The 17,335-nt window shown below is 32.1% G+C and overlaps 1 protein-coding gene across 1 annotated transcript in view; it reads left to right on the top strand.

Annotated features, from left to right (window-relative positions):
• Positions 1–17,335, top strand: part of Sbf2 (SET binding factor 2) — a 444,817-nt gene that overhangs the window by 234,066 nt on the left and 193,416 nt on the right. The window contains exons 7-13 of the mRNA XM_027942390.2: positions 3,123–3,255; positions 4,785–4,893; positions 7,086–7,199; positions 10,044–10,121; positions 11,133–11,246; positions 11,961–12,089; positions 14,412–14,510. Coding sequence (XP_027798191.1) covers positions 3,123–3,255; positions 4,785–4,893; positions 7,086–7,199; positions 10,044–10,121; positions 11,133–11,246; positions 11,961–12,089; positions 14,412–14,510 — 776 coding nt within the window. The remainder of the gene's footprint in view (positions 1–3,122; positions 3,256–4,784; positions 4,894–7,085; positions 7,200–10,043; positions 10,122–11,132; positions 11,247–11,960; positions 12,090–14,411; positions 14,511–17,335) is intronic.

Here is a 17,335-nt window from a genome sequence, read left to right on the forward strand (position 1 = left end):
CAGCAGTATGTAAGGCCCAGTGTAGTTTTTGAGTAACTCAAATTTTAACAAAGAGAACATCAGACAAACAGAACATGAGCAAAGAAAGCAGAAATAGAAGGTGAAAGAAGAGTTCTGAGAGCTAGATAAGTTTCATATTGATCACATAATACTGAGGCTGGAAGGATGAGATGATTTTGGTATAGAGTGCAGACTTAATTTTGTATGTGTTTTCAGACATTTTTAGCATCAGAACCCTAATGGCAAGAACCACAATAATTACAATAATAATGTCATAACTTACATGTTGCATACTTATGTGTTATTTCATACATTTTCAGCTAATATGCATTGATAATTTATCAAGGTACTATGCTGAGAACTTATGCATTACCTCATTTCTTATGCATAGCAACCTTATGAGATAGGTATTTGAGGGGTTTTTTCCTTTTCATTTTACTTTCTGAGGTTCAGTGAGATTAGTATATAAAACAAGTTGAAAGCAAAGCTTCATTTGCTAAGTTGTTTGTGTGGAATAGAATACATTTGAAAACCACTGCCCAAAAGAATAGGAAGATATCAAAGGTTTGAGAAGTAAAAGTTTCATAATCAGTATTTTACTTCTATTATTCTAGACACTGTATGAAGTTGAAGGAAATAAAGACTGGATTAGGAAAACTAGTTATGAAACTTTTACATTAGTCTGGATTAGAGAATATTAAAATTAAGATTTCATCTCACTCTAGTCAGATGGCAGTTATCAAGAATACCAGCAATATTAAGTGTTGGCGAAGAGGGAAGGAAAAAGGTTCACTAAGACATTGCTGGTGGGATTTCACATTGGTGCAGCCACTCTGGAAAGCAGTATGGAGAGTCCTCAGAAAACTTGGAATGGGACCATTATTTGTTTCCCAGCTATTCCAATTTAAAATCAGCATCTACAGTGATGCAGCCACATCCATATTTAAGCTCAATTCACAATAGCTAAACTATGGAACCAGCCTAGATGCCCTTCAACAGGTGAATGGATAAAGAAAATGTGATATATAAACACAGTGGAATATTACTCAGCCTTAAAGAAGAATGAAATTATGGCATTTCAGGTAAATGGATGGATCTGCAGAATATCACGCTAAACAAAATAAGCCAAACCTCCAAAACCAAAGGCCGAATGTTTTCTCTGATAAGCGGATGCTACTCCATAATGTGGGAGTGGGTAGGGAAGATTGAAGGAACTTTGGATTGGACAGAGGGGGAGAGGAGGGGAGGGGTTGTTGGGGTGGGAAGAACAGTCAAATGAGGCAAACATTATTATCCTATATAAATGTATGATTACACGGCCAGTGTGACCTTGCACCATGTACAGCCAGAGGAATGAAAAGTTGTACTCCATTTGTGTATAATGTGTCAAAATGCATTCTACTGTCATGTATGACTAATTAGAACAATTTTTTTAAAAAAATTTGAACTAAAGGTTTTCACATATTCCATGGAATAAGTTGGAATTGATTAAAGGGAATAGCAGCTAATGGTGGACCAAGAAGAAATTTGCACATGTTACATGAAGGAGTAAGCTATGGCAAAGAGAAATACAGGAAATAGTGCACCTTGAAAAAAGGAAAGAGACTCCTTGATTTAATGGAACTGTGTTATTAAGGTTAAAGTGATATACAAAACACGATTTGGGTCAGTAATAAAAAGAAAAAGTAAGAAATGGTGTACTTAATTTAACTTCATCTTGGTAATTATGCATGGTATATTTTCTAGAGTCGCCACTTTTAGAAATTACAAGAGTAAAATTTAATTAAGAGTGCTTATAAAATTCCACACTAGTAGAGGGACTATAAAAAAGGCAATAGAAATAAAAAGAGGCATAACAAATAAATAGCATGAAATAAGCTACTGTGTGTATAGCTATCTTTATATAGTGTGTATGTCAATACTTGTAATTAGTAATTCAATTAGATCACCTAATTAAGAGACAAAGTTTATTAGACTGGATTTAAAAATATATCAGAGGCTAGGGGTGTAGCTTAGTGGTAGAGTGCTTGCCTAGCAAATGTGAAGCCCTGGGTTTATTCCCTAGCACTGGGAAAAAAAAAAAGCCATTTACAAGAATTAGAAGAAAAATTGAAATAAAAGGTGGAAAAAGATATACCAGGCAAATTGCAAAAGCAATAAAGCTGATGCAATTATATAATTGTGGTGTCACTTAATGACAGGAATACAGTCTGAGGAGTGCTTTGTTAGGCAGTTTCATCATTGTTTGAATATCATTAAGTATATATACCTGCACAAAACTAGGGAGAGAGGGAGAGGGAGGAGGAAAGAAACAATAGTTTATTATACCTAGGGCCATAATAAATAAACAGTAGAGATTAAATCAAGCACAAGAGAAAATGATAAAAGCAAAAGACACAGTAAATACAGGATGTATGAGGCTGCTGCAAGCGTAACATGGCTTACTATTTTTTAATTAGTAAATTATACACTAATAAAAAGTATGTTATAATAAATACGTGAGCCTCTTATAGTCATTTATTTTTATTATCAAGTTTTATATACTGTACCTAATTGAATGCTATACTTTTAATATGACTAGCAGCATGGAAGATTTGTTTTTGCCAGCATGATCACAAATATGTGAGTGATGTATTGTGTTACAGTGTTAGGACAGTTACAGTGTCACTAGGTAATAGGAATTTATAACATCTGTTATAATCTTAGGGGACTATTGTTGAATATTCAGTCCATAAATGACCAAAAAATCATTATGAAGCACAAGACTATATTAATATTAGACAAGTAGACTTGAGAGGGGAAAACATTAGAATAATGTCAACATCTAACACATGAACTTTAGTACAACCTTGGAGATGAATTTGGAAAGAAAATAATTGTGTATTTCCAAACAATTAATATGTTCAGTGAGTGTTGTTACACTGATTTGAAGAATAAAGACAAAACTAAAAGTCTGAGAAAACAAACACTCATAGTTTATGTAGAATTTATAGTTTAACCAAATATTTTCCTTCAGATAGCCCACAAATATTGACTTTTTCTATGTTATTTCAAGTCTAAGATTGTTGGCAACACAAATATAATTAAATGCATTTGGTAAGCCTTTGCTCTTGTATTTTCAGGAATTCAAAATGTCCTCAGCCTCTTTTGTGCAGTCCTTACAGAAAATAAGGTTCTCTTCCATTCTGCAAGTTTCCAGAGACTTAGTGATGCCTGTAGAGCCCTGGAATCATTAATGTTTCCTCTTAAATATAGGTGAGGTTTTTGCTTAATAATTTTATTTATTCCCAAATTATGCATTAGTTATTGATAAGTCAAAATGTCATGATACAATGATTTTTAATTACTCAGTCATATTTTATAGTTCTACCATATCAAGAGTCATGATTCTAATAAAATGTAGCCTAGAAATTGGGCTTTTCCATGTTGTCCCTTACTGAGTATTGGTTAACTTAGTGGGGAAAAAAACCTAATTTTTAATTTGAATGGTATTGTTACTAACATTTAATTCTCTTTGAATGCAGTTTGTGATAAAAGTCTTTAGTCACGGTTGTTTGATATTGAAGGATTATTGTTAATTTTTAGAAGTTATAATGGTACTGTTGTTCTATTAATAAAGAATCCTTGTCTTGCTGGGTACATTTGGCAGAAATTTAGCCACAAGCTACTTGGGAGACGGAAGCAGGAAGATCACCCATTAAGGCTACTCTGGGCAACTTATTAGCAAGACCCTGTCTCAAAAACTAAAAGGCTGGGGATTGAGCTCAGTGATAAAGCAGTCCTGGGCTTAGTCCCCAATACCCCCAAAAAAGTCCTTATTTAGATACCTACTCAAGTATTTAGATGTAAATATCTGGGGTTTTCTTCAAAATAATATAGTAAGGAAGAGAACAAAAGTATGTAGAAATATATATGATTGTGCATTGGTAATGGCCAAAACTTGATTGGATACATGGGGCTTCATTATAAATTTTTTCCTGTCTCTGTATTTTTCAGGAGTATGTTTGAATTTCCTATAATAAAAAGAAAAAAAATATATAGGCAGTGATGCCAAGTAAAAATTTTAAGACTATCTCCAGAATTTCTTTAAAATTTTTTTTCTATGTACTTTTATTTACCTTATAGATAAAATAGAATGTTCTTGGTGTGTACGTGTGTGTGTGTGTGTGTGTGTGTGTGTATGTGTGTGTGTATGTAAAAGAGAGAGAGCATGCCATTCTGACTGAATGCAAACATTAAGTATTGAAAGTGAAATTTGAATGAGTAGATTACATAGACAAATCATTACTTAGTCTTGAGAGAAGAGGTTCCATCAGTGTTACTCTGGATTGTCAAGTTTCTATTTAAGGAAAAATCTTTTCAAAAAATACTAACAGACCTAAAGAGACTACTTAATTAAGAGGAAGAAGGGATAAGGAAATTTGCCTTGGTTCCATTTACTTTGTGTCCTGTTATGTTTAATAATATCTTAAAGATTTTTTTTAAATTGTTTCTTTTACAATTTTTTTTTTTAATTTTAATATTTATTTTTTAGTTTTTGGCAGACACAACATCTTTGTTTGTATGTGGTGCTGAGGATCGAACCCGGGCCGCACGCATGCCAGGCGAGCGCGCTACCGCTTGAGCCACATCCCCAGCCCCTCTTTTACAATTTTAAGAAGCATGACACCATTGATAATTTCTAAATATAGTTCATCTAAATTTCATGCAACATAAAAAGTGAAAGAAAATGTGTTTATGTTGTGGAAAAACAAATGTATGACACATGTTTTTATTATTTCCAGTTATCCTTATATTCCCATTCTCCCAGCTCAACTACTGGAAGTTCTGAGTTCCCCAACACCTTTTATTATTGGAGTACATTCTATTTTTAAAACTGATATCCATGAACTTGTAAGTATTCATCTATTCATTGTTAAAATTTCTAGTTATTGATTTCAGAAGCCTTTTATATTTCTTTTAGTCCTGTAACATTTTAGCTAATTACTATTTGCAGATCTGTTGCATTATCAACAGTGAGAAGAACATCATTGAAGAGTCAAAATATATTAATTTTGCCTTATTGCATATATAGGAGAGTTTACAAAGGAATTCGTAAATATATTTAAATACCACTCTGAATATATTATTTGTGTTTTTATATATGAGAAAAGAAGATAATTTATTTATTAATTAATATTTTATTTATACTTATTAGAGCTTAATTTATTCATATTTAAAGTGAGACATATAACACTGAATGGCTGATAACTAACAAAGTAAAAGTATTCACAGAAGAGTTTAGTTTAAGTGGAACCAAGTTTGGTATGATCCCCCATCAAATTTTTGTATTCTTAATTCCATATGAATAGAAATACCAAAGAGGGAAAAAGCAGTTCTAGAACAATGTATTTAGTTCTGGATATTGAACTTTAAGAGGGACTAACAAGATAAAGCACTTCAGAAGAGGATATCCAGGATTGTCAAGAGTTTAGAAAACTATATTGTATGCTAAAATAAGGAAATGTTTAAGATAATCTGATACCATTCAATAGCTAAAAATAAACATTTAGGTAACTTTCATAGGTCACTTAAATATAAGCCATTTCTATATAAGCATTTGTTAAGCCACTTCAGTTTAAGCATTTCTGATAAAGTTGTGCAGTAATGGAATGGGTTTCCTTATGTGAGATGAAGAGTATACTTTCAAATTCTAAGTGGAATGTAAGGAAGGTTTATATGACAGTTTTTAAAGAAAGAAGAAAAGATTTACTGACAAGTTTAGATTACATTTGTGATTCACAGATCTTTAAGACTTTGTTATTCTACTTCTGTTTTATTTTCAAATGCTAGCAAGTAAATGAGCTCTGTTGAAATTTACACAGTAATTAAATTGTAATTATAATCAAATTAGAGATATGATTTAAATAAATAGAAGATTATTCAGCATTATAAACAAGACCCTCATTCATATAGGAATTATTCTTCCTAACCTTGTATGTTGATATCTAGTTCCTATTTAACTTTAGTATCACCATATAAAAAGAGAAATAAATCAGTAAAACCTAATCACTACTAAATAGAAAAATATCCATATAGTTTATAGATAATTTTATTACTACTAAATATAAGTAGTCACTGGAAATAGGACAAAGCAAATGTTACTAAATGTAAGATCTTAAATTTTTAATGAACAAATTAGAATGAATTACAATCACATTATCAGTGAAACAACTTCACTAATTTTGGTTAGTTTCCTTCCCATATCTTTATGTTTAAGTATTTTTCACTTATAAAATGGTTAAAAATTAGGTTTTTGCATAAGCACCTAAATGTTACCCTTTTAATATACTTTTTTTTTAAAAGAGAGAGAGAGAGAGAGAGAATTTTTTAGTATTTATTTTTCAGTTTTCGGTGGACACGACATCTTTATTTTTATGTGGTGCTGAGGATCGAACCCCGTGCATGCCAGGCAAGCGTGTTACTGCTTGAGCCACATCCCCAGCCCTTAATATACTTTTTATGTACCTTTTTATGTTGGTTAACTCTTATAATAAATATTAATTTATTTAGGATATATCTAAACTACTACAATAAAGCATCAAAATGCAATGGCTTGGACAAAATAAAATTTTATTTAACATTTGCAGCAGTCCATAGACATGTTCCATTATGCCAGGCCAGTTTGCTCTTTTAAGTCATTTAAAATCCAAGCTTCCTTCCTTGTTTCTCTACCAGAATCCTCTCAGGCATTGTCATAATCTGAATACTTGAGGCTAGGTTGCTGCCAGTTCATAGTTTCAGCCTATGGAAAGAGGACAGGGCATAAGAGAGCCTTAAATACCTCGTTTTGAGGGCTGGGGGTACACGTGTCATTTCTCATGTACCATAGGCAGAAATTTAGCTACAAACAACACCTAATTTCAAAGGAAGCTTAGAAACAGAGCGTAGCTGAGAAGCCATGGATCCAGAACTCTACTGTAGACAGCCAGGCGTCCCTTCCATAGTCAATTCTTCTCATTTTGAATTCATCAAGGCCATGTTAATTTGCTTAACAACAAATATACTTTATTAATTATGGGTTAATATTTTTTCATCTCTTTCAGTTAGATGTAATCATAGCGGATTTGGATGGTGGCACTATCAAAATTCCTGAATGTATTCATCTCTCTTCCCTCCCAGAGCCACTTCTACATCAGACTCAAGCAGCTCTTTCTTTGGTATGATATTTTTTAATAGTAAATTTTTCCTCATCTAAATCTGAAACAATTGGAATTAAAATTCATTGTCAGTGTAATTTAAGGAGAGTTATGTTTTTGAAACATGAATGTATTCCCTTCCAGTTTTTGGAATAGAATTCTTCATTTGCCAGGTAATTATCTAAGGACTATACTTTGAATACTAATTGAATATTCTATGTTCATTTCTTCACCCAGCATATTTATTCAGTAGCTATTATATACCATATACTGTGTTAAGATATTGGAAATGCCCATGTGAACACAACGATAAGACTGCCTCAAAACCCCTGATTCCCCTAACATCCCCCATTATAAGTTAATTTCTGTTTCCTAATGTCTGTTCTGGCATCTCATTCCTCTATGGTAGATGTGCTACCTGCAAAACAGGGTAATATTGCCTTGACAATGTTTTTAGGTTAGTAGAGAAAGATAAGACTTTTGAAACATTAAATATTCAATATACTATGCAGTCAAGTTCTAAATGAATCTTATGGCCAGGGCTTTTCACACTGAAACAAACTTAATTTTCTTATAGTTACATTATTTTACTTACGTTGATTTTTAAAAATACACTATTTTATTCTATTGACAGTCCTTTCGGTGATTATTTATCCATGATCAGTAAATCAAAAGTTAGAAATTCTGCATTCTGGCCAGTGGCTCATGCCTGTTATCCCAGCAGCTCTGGAGGCTGAGGCATGAGGATCATAAATTCAAAGCCAAGCTGAGCAGCTTAGTGAAGCCCAAAGCAACTCAGCAAGACCCAGTCCCTAAATAAAATATAAACAAAGTCTGAGGTTCTGGCTCAGTGGTTAAGTGCCCATGAATTCAATCCCCAATACAAAAAAAAAGAAAGAAAGAAATTCTGCATTCCTTTTCAAGATGTTAGTAGAACTAAGGCCTTCATATTCTTAATAATATTCCAATCTGCTGTTTTCCTTAAATAGAAACTTAGAAGTCAGGTGTTTACCAGGAGGGATTTTATTTTCAGAAAATTTGCAATTTGATATTATTGAATAAATTGCATCTCATTTCTAGACCTATTTCATGGTCTTTATCTATAGGATGAATGTCTTACACAGAGATAAGTACATGTCTATTTCCCAAAGTGAAACCAGGAGATGATTTTGGATGGGATATAGTCAACCTTTTTAAATTATAATAATTATAGTTTATTATAATGTATATTTAAAATATCATACAAAACCTGTGATTTCACAGATAATGTCATCTAAGAAAATCTAGGTTTTTAAAGGTGAGTTGATTTAAATGAAAATATTAACCATATAAATGCACAGATGGCATATTAATATAATAACACCTGAAAAAGTAGTATTTGAGTGATTCAGGAAAGTTTATTATTTCTAGAAATTTTTTAATGATTAAATCATTTTGTGAACATTTGACAGTGATGCTAATGATTTTTTCAGGGATTAAATATCAAAATTAACAATAATAAGAATTTTAGTTTTGAGACAGTGACTTCATAGAAATTTTGCTGCTTACTGGTATACTTTACCCTACAACACCCGTGCCACCAAATTTGATTAATGTTTAAAATCATTTTTGGTAAAACTGAGTATACCTGCTGTTATAGTCATCAAGCACAATGATGAATTATGTACCACAGTGTATAGCACTATATACTATGAATAAGAGATAAGAACATAGTGTACTGTCAAATTAGGACCAAAAAGATATCATATTTGATGGACCATATGGGAGCTTCAACATGTAAGTATATGAGCTTCATTTGGTTAGTAAATAATTGTAATCAAATGTCAATGCAGTACTTCAACAGTATAATAACCATGGATGATTTTAATAGATAACAAAACATTATCATAATGTAGTAGTGACTGAGTGATTTGTTTATAATTATTGTCAGTAGTTGATTTTAAGGGTAGTTTCAAGTCTTGATCTAACTATTCCATGAAAGAAAACCTTAGTATTTGAAAATGATTCTGCAAAGACAAAACATTGTTATACACTGATAAAGTATAATTTTTTTTTCTCTGTGCAAGTCCTTCATGGACCCTTCTTTGCGTCCTCCTCTCCAACATGCTTTACTTCAAAGCCTAACTCATACTTTAATCCTCTTATTCTTTTTAACTTTCCCCAGGTTGAATTAGTTATACTTTATATTTCATATGTTATAATATTTATATACTTAATAAGATTCTTCACATTGTATTATACTTTCCCATTCTGGACTACAAAGTTTAAAAGCTTATTCTCTTTCTCCTCAGTACTTTAGTTAATTTAGTTTTTAATTTTACTATGAAACATAAAAACAAATACCTGTTTTCTAAAATCCGTCTACATTGATAAAAAGCTCTGCCCCAGATTATTCTCTTCCCAGTAGTAACTAATATTTTATAGTTTGGTGTATATTCTTTGAGAACTTTCCATTCTCATTTTTTTTTTTTTTGTATATCAGCATGTACATGTCTGTGTACATCTAGGGTTCATTTTATAAGATCATATTATGAGGATTTTTTTTAGAATGGGTTTTCTCTTGGAGATCTTTCCACAAAAGTACATGAGAGGGCTGGGATTGTGGCTCAGTGGTAGAGTGCTTGTCTCGCATGTGTGAGGCACTAGGTTCTATCCTCAGCACCACATAAAGATAAATAAATAAAGATATTGTGTCCATCTATAACTAAAAAAATGAGCTACCTCAGCTAACTGAATTATAGTTTTGTATTTCATGGAGGGAATATAACATATTTTCTGTAATAACATTTCATGTTAATGCCATAAGGCGATTAAGGATCTTATTGATTTTAAGATATTTTTTATAACAAAGCTTTTTTGTTTTAGATTTTACACCCAGATTTGGAAGTAGCAGATCATGCTTTTCCTCCTCCACGAACAGCTTTATCTCACTCAAAAATGCTGGTAAGAAGTTAAATATTTAAATTTGGTATTTTTTCAAGAGACCTATATTTCTGTTTGTAGAATTGTTAAAGAAACTGAGTGAAGTTAGAGTTAGATGTAAAAAGTACCCCCAAAATACCTAAATCAGAAAATAGAAAAAACACTACCAACTGTCCTTGTGTTCTGCTCTAGAAGGTGCTAATGGCCCTGTAGGAAAGGGGCTATGAATGTTGCTGGAGGAGACCAGTTAAGTATAGGACAAAAATTGGAACCTGGTTTCTAGCTTGGAAAACTGCCAGATTGAAAGGGTCAGGGCAAGTATTTTTAACAGGAGGAAGCTTACAAAAGTGAAAACAGTGAATGTTATCATCAGAGAGAATAAATTGAAGAGTAAGTGAATAAGAGAGTTCTAATTCAAAGTCATAAAGTGGAGAGTGATAACAGAGGCCCCTTTTTATTTTTTTCCAGTTAGTTTCTTAGAGATAAAATTCATGGCCTAATAGGAGCCTCATAGAACTAGACAACTTTGACAACTACATTCATGACCTCCATTTCCTTATCAATTAAATAAATCTATAACTTTTCTTACGGTTTTAAAACCATGGTTCTATTAAAATGTAGATCATCAAAGCAGATTTTTAAATCACACTTTATTAAAATAACAATAGATTTTTATAAGTTAGATAAATTTTGGGAGGATTTTATAAGCTTTTAAAATTTAGTCTCTTGAGGCTTTTTCCCCCTTTTATATGCATTCTTTTGGTGGGCATAGAAGTCAAAGGACTTGGGAGATATGCCCTCCTTTAACATGGTACAAGAGAATAATGCATTATTTTTTTTTTCTCTAGAGGAAAATTGGACATACTAAGGCAAGTTTGGTTTGATTTAGTATGAAGAACTATTTAACAGCCTAAACTACCCAAAGATGGGAAACACAGACAGATTTAGTCTTTCCAGAGTTCTTTTTCATCTTTTTGACAAGTTTTTTTTTTAAAGAAATTAAATTACCTAATGTATTTCTTATATTTTCAGGATAAAGAAGTACGAGCAGTTTTCCTTAGACTATTTGCACAACTTTTCCAAGGATATAGATCATGCCTACAACTTATAAGAATTCATGCGGAGCCTGTAATACATTTTCACAAAGTAAGATACAGTACCAAATTACATCCTTCAAAAAGCAGACTCTGATTTAAATTTTTAAATCTAGTTCATTTTTTTCCAGCCATATTTTTTTACTTTAATTTATCAAATGTGACTAAAAAACCTCTGCTTTGAGTGCTTAGATGACAATTTTGTTGTTGTTGTTGTTTTGTAGTTGTATATGCACAGCATGCCTTTATTGTATTTATTTTTATGTGGTGCTAAGGATTGAACCCAGTGCCTCACACATGCTACACAAGCACTCTGCCACTGAGCTATAGCCCCAGCCAATTTTTTTTTTCAGTTGTTGATAGATCTTTATTTTATTTATTTATATGTGGTGCTGAGAATTGAACACAGTGCCTCGCACATGCTAGGCAAGTACATTATCGCTAAGCCACAGCCTCAGCCACTAGCCCTGACAATTTTTAATAATAGTAAGTTACTGACAATATTTTGCTTTAGAGCATGTTAACTTTAAATTTTTTTTAAGTTGATTGTTAGTTTCTGATTTTTCCTCCTGTTATATAGACAGATTTATTTTTTTATTTCAGGTATTAGACAAAAACCCTTTTTGAAAGAAATATATTTTATAGCAATGCATTGTTATTCATGGAGGCATTTATACAGACTTTGATCATTACATTGTAATTTTATTTTGACCATTTTTTCATTACCAAGTAATAAATTATCATTTCTCATTTTCTTTCTTTACAGACAGCTTTCTTGGGGCAGCGTGGTTTGGTTGAGAATGATTTCCTCACTAAAGTACTCAATGGAATGGCATTTGCAGGTTTTGTTTCAGAAAGAGGCCCACCCTATAGATCCTGTGATCTCTTTGATGAGGTATAATTCTTATAAAATGAATACATTATTTATAGAAGGAATTAGTATAGTAGTTAAAACTAGAGAAGCATTTTTAACCTTTGTTCAACATGTTATCAATTAAACATAATATAATCCAAATATTATTTATTATTATGCTTATAATCTTCATTTATGGTTAGAAAAATGTAAGTATAGGATGTCTCAGAAGTACATAAAAATTTTGAACAACTGAATTTTCAATAGTTGATTAAAATCTTTTTGAAAATTTGACAGGGATGGTATTAGTAGAACTCTTACTTGTAGGGAATAATACAGTGATTCCTCTATCAGTCTGCTAGAGAGAAAGGTCTAATGGATGCATAGATGCAAACTGTATTTACATTTAATCAGTACCATGGAGCCATAGTTTATCATTATGGCATTCTTATTAACCAACAATCAACATTTGTCTAGCTCCCTCTGGAGATGGTAAATATGTGAAAAACAGATTTCGTTTCTATTTTCAAGGAATTAGCCATATAAAAGGAGAAATCGAGCCAGTGTGACTCACAATAAAGATGCTGTTTTATAAACAATGAGTATTATTCCCACTTCAGTTTCTGGAAAGAGCACTATATTGGAACCAATAAATCTAAAAGTTCCTTGAAGTCTGTAAAAGAAAACAACCTGAACTCAAAACCATAGAGAATATAGTAGTGGTCATATTTTGCTCCTGGAAGTTTTATGTAGAGAATATAGGAATCAAAGATTTAAAGATTCTTCATTCGTAGGAGAAGAGTCCTTTAGTCTTTGTAAAGATAGGTAAGAATCAAAGAAATGAATGTTTCAGTTCTGAATATGAAGACCTGTACCAAATGCTTTCGTTAATAAAAACGTGCAAAGATTTAGGAGAGATTTTCCTGGTGTGGGTAATTCTTTCTTTCTTCCTTCTTTTCTTTTTTTTTTTCTTTTTAGTTGTAAAAAGACATAATACCTTCATTTATTCATTCATTTATTTATTTATTTTTATGAGATGCTGAAGATTGAACCCAGTGCCACACATGTGCTAGGCAAGTGCTCTACCACTGAGCTACAACTCTAGCCCCAATTCTTTATAATCAATTATTGGGTATTGCTTCTTTACTGCTAACATGTATTATGACTGACCATTGCTTATACAAACATTTATATCAGCCTTTAGATTCTGAACTAAACAACTGACACATAATGTCTAATGAAGTTAAATTAAATGTCCTCCAAGGTCCTTTCTCGTTCTTAAATTTTGTTAGTCTCTGAAGCTTTATTAATGGTAACCTTGGTGTATGTACTCTTTTTCTCTTCTGTCCAAATTTTCCTTACTTATTCCACTTGATTTATCACAACTAAAAAGGCAGATTTATTACTCGAAGAAAACTTGCTTACCACTGCCTCTATTTTTGTAGGTCCTCCTCTGGCCTCTACTTTTTACTCAGCCATGACCTCCTGTTCTTCATTTTCAGCCCTTATCTCAACACCTCCTTCACAATTTCCAAAACTCATTGACTGTAGGAACTACTAAACTGCATTTGTGTTAGTCAGCTTTTTGTTTCTGTGTCTTACCCCTATACTCCTATCAAATAGGCATCCAAGATTTATGAAAAAGTTTGCCTTTGATTAACAGTCTTTCTGAATTCTGGCCTAGTATAGGTAAAGCTATAGTTTTATATGTGTGTATGCACCTGTGAGTCTATTAGTTTCTAGAAGAAAGAATCTATATTGTTCCTTTTCTTTTTTATCTTCCATCTGTTTTTTTCCATCAGCATTCTTTCCTCCACTCTAAGTATGTGTTACATACTTAGACAGTTCTCCCAGTAAATTTTGTTAATAGGGAAATGGACTATCATCATGTTCTTCTATTTTAATTTAGAGATGAGGAAATTGAAGCCTAGAAATTTTAAATGATTTGTCTTAGATCAAACTGTCAGCAGAGGAAGGACTAAAGTCTGAATACCTTGACATAAACATTGGTTCTTTTATTGTGAGTTGGAAATATTTGGAGACTTTATGACTTCCTGAATTTCTCTGAGTAAGAGAATTCTCTTGCAAACAACCTTTGGAATTATAGGATCTCTCAGTTTCAGAAATTACTTTTCTCAAGAAGAAATCGGGCCCTAAATCATTGAGGAGGGTCCACCAGGCAATCCATGAATTCAGTAGCCCTTTATAATCCAGCATAGTGGTGAAACCAAGTAAAAATCTGCAATATTTTGTTTTAAAAATAATATATGTTTTTTGTTTTGCAAATTGTATAAAATTAGCACATAAATTTTTAATTCAGCATATTTTGGAGTTGATGTTCTACCATTTGATTCTTTTTCCAAGTTGGTAGCTTTTGAAGTAGAAAGAATTAAACTAGAAGAAAATAACCCATTGAAGATTATAAAGCATGTCAGAGAACTTGCTGAGCAACTGTTCAAAAATGTAAGTAAGTATATTTATTTAGATAGTGATTAATTTTAAAAGTATTAATAAAATATTTCCTTTGTAAAACTAAAAAGTTTAATATTTCTGGTGGTAATCTGTTTGCTCTGGACTATAGATTACAATATATTATAGTTGATACTCTATGTCGAAATAGCACATTTTCACCATGTTTTTCCTGTCCATTACTATTATGAAACATCTTAGTAACAATTTTTCTACTTATCATTTGCCCTCATTGTGATTTTCATTTTGATCTCATTTTTAAGACATAAAGAAAAGATTAAATGTATTGGAGATCAGAAGTATGTCAAATGGCATTGACTGATGTGCTCTACTTCAGTGTAGTACAGAGATTGTCAGCTAAATGATGAACATTATTTGAGTTGCGTTGTTTTGAATAGATAATGGAGGCTGAAAGAAGGAAAGCAAAATGACTGGTGACCACAAAAACCCAAAGGTGAAAATATTTCCTGGATAGAGGAAATGCAGTAAACCAAAAGATTAAGATGTGGTTAGGCATAAATTAACTGTGAAGTGACAGGGAACTTGAATGCTTGTGAAATAATGGATTTTGGCTAATAGTGATGGCAATTCCCTTGCTTGTGCAGCTTTGAGTCCTTTTGCTAAGAAAAGTAAAGTAAGTAGGTACTTCTTTGGTACTTCAAAGAGAAGTAGTGGGAAGATATATTCTTAAAGAAATATAGTTAAGAAGGACTTGGGGATCAATATCCAGGCCCCAGTAAGTGTTGTTTAATTCAGTTGTTTGGGCATTGAGTCATCAGTCACTACTTTTACATATTAATTTGAAATCTGAGAAGCAACTGGATAAAAGCAGGAATATTAAAATTTCATGACATATTATTCAATTGTCTTCCTTTCCTTTCCCCTTTTCTTTTCCTTTTCCTTTTCCTGTAATGAGAATTGAACCCAGGGGGATTTTCACATACTACAAACCCATTCTACTCCTAAACTATATCCCCAGTCCCATTCAGTTCTTTCTAAATTTCAAGTTTTACATTCAAAATCTGACCTTTCTTTGAGGGAAAGAGTACTTTAAAAAACAGATAATAAAAGCAAAGCTCAAAGGTTCTATATATGAGCAAACAAATCCTTTTATGAGTTTTCCTCATCTAAATCTTGCTTAATATTTGAAAATTTTATTTTAAGTCCTGTTTTATCAGTTGCTAGTGATTCACTATAAATTTGGCAATATATATGCTTTGCCTAGCATATAAAAGGAATGTTAATATCACTAAAAATGCAGAAATCATTAGGCATAGCATTCTTGTGCCTGTCAAAAGATTAATTTCCATGTTAAATTACTTAACACAGCGATACTTTGACTGTTTTTTGTAGATTATAAGTTGTTTTACTAAGAAGCAATATTTCATATTCCTAAATGTTACATCATAACATATTGGTTTAGCAAAAGCATAACTAAATGGTTTTCCTGACACTTTATATGCCAGAATCTGTTTCATGCATTTATTAACTGAACACATTTTTAGTTGTTTATAACTATGTCCAATATAATAAATGTATTTCTTCCTTAGAAACTGAAACTTAAAAAAAATTAAAAGAATTCTTTTAAGAGGAAAACTTGTGTTCTGTGGTAGTCTTTGTTATTTATGATGGATGTGTAGAACTAATATGTAGCCAAATGTCAAGAGAAATTTCTGGTTTTCCATTATAATAATAAATATTGAGTGGTTAGTGTAGTGTACCAGGTATGGAATTAAGCACTTTAAATACATCATCTCTAATGCTTACAACACTATAAAGTAGGTGTCATTATCCCCATTTTACTTCAGTATTTGGTCCTAGGCTACTAAGGGTTGGAATCCAGATTTTTTTTTTTATTGGTTGTTCAAAACATTACAAAGCTCTTGACATATCATATTTCATACGGAATCCAGATTTTAAATTCAAGAATTTTCATCTGGGGCTGGGGATGTGGCTCAAGCGGTAGCGCGCTCGCCTGGCATGCGTGCGGCCCGGGTTCGATCCTCAACATCACATACAAACAAAGATGTTGTGTACGCCAAAAACTGAAAAATAAATATGGAAATTCTTTCTCCCTCTCTCTCTCTAAAAAAAATAAAAAAGATTTATTAAAAAAAAAAAAAGAATTTTCATCTAATTCTTATCTTTAATCTGTCAGCTTGACTTACCTTAAATTTGAGAAAATAATGATCTTTCCAATACATGTCACAACGTATTTTGACATACATTCTCCCTTGACCTTAGAAATGACCCTCTGAGATAAATAGGGCTGGTATTGAATATATGAGAAAACTGAAAATTAATTAGTTTTTTTTTTCCTTGTCCCAGGTAAGAATGATTTATTATTGGATTTCAGAGAAGAACAAATGTCAAATGGGAATTAGTTAAGTCAAATCGTACTGATCCCTGATTAACTAGATTTTTATTTTTAGGTCTTTTACAACTATTCCAGAATTTCAAAGTGTTATAGCCAGTTAGTGAATAGAGTTTGGGTTTTGGTGTAGGTTTGTCTCCATTACATGAGTGCTCAATGCATACAAAGGCATGTGCCAGCCTGCTTTATTGTAAAGACAGATTTTTTTTTCTTTTCATTCTAGTACTGAAATTTTATGATACATATATTTACATTAAACCAGTACATAACTGAAAATTGCAATAAAATGAATATGCAGCCAGGCGAAGTGTTGTATACCTATAATCCCTGCAGCTTGGGAGGCTGAGACAGGAGGACCTTATGTTCAAAGCCAGCCTGCAATGACCAGGCATTAAGCAACTCAGTGAGGTCCTGTCTCTAAATAAAATACAAAATAGGGTTGGTG

The sequence above is a fragment of the Marmota flaviventris genome, chromosome 9 (genome assembly GCF_047511675.1).
Source record: "Marmota flaviventris isolate mMarFla1 chromosome 9, mMarFla1.hap1, whole genome shotgun sequence".
Lineage (NCBI taxonomy): Eukaryota > Metazoa > Chordata > Mammalia > Rodentia > Sciuridae > Marmota > Marmota flaviventris.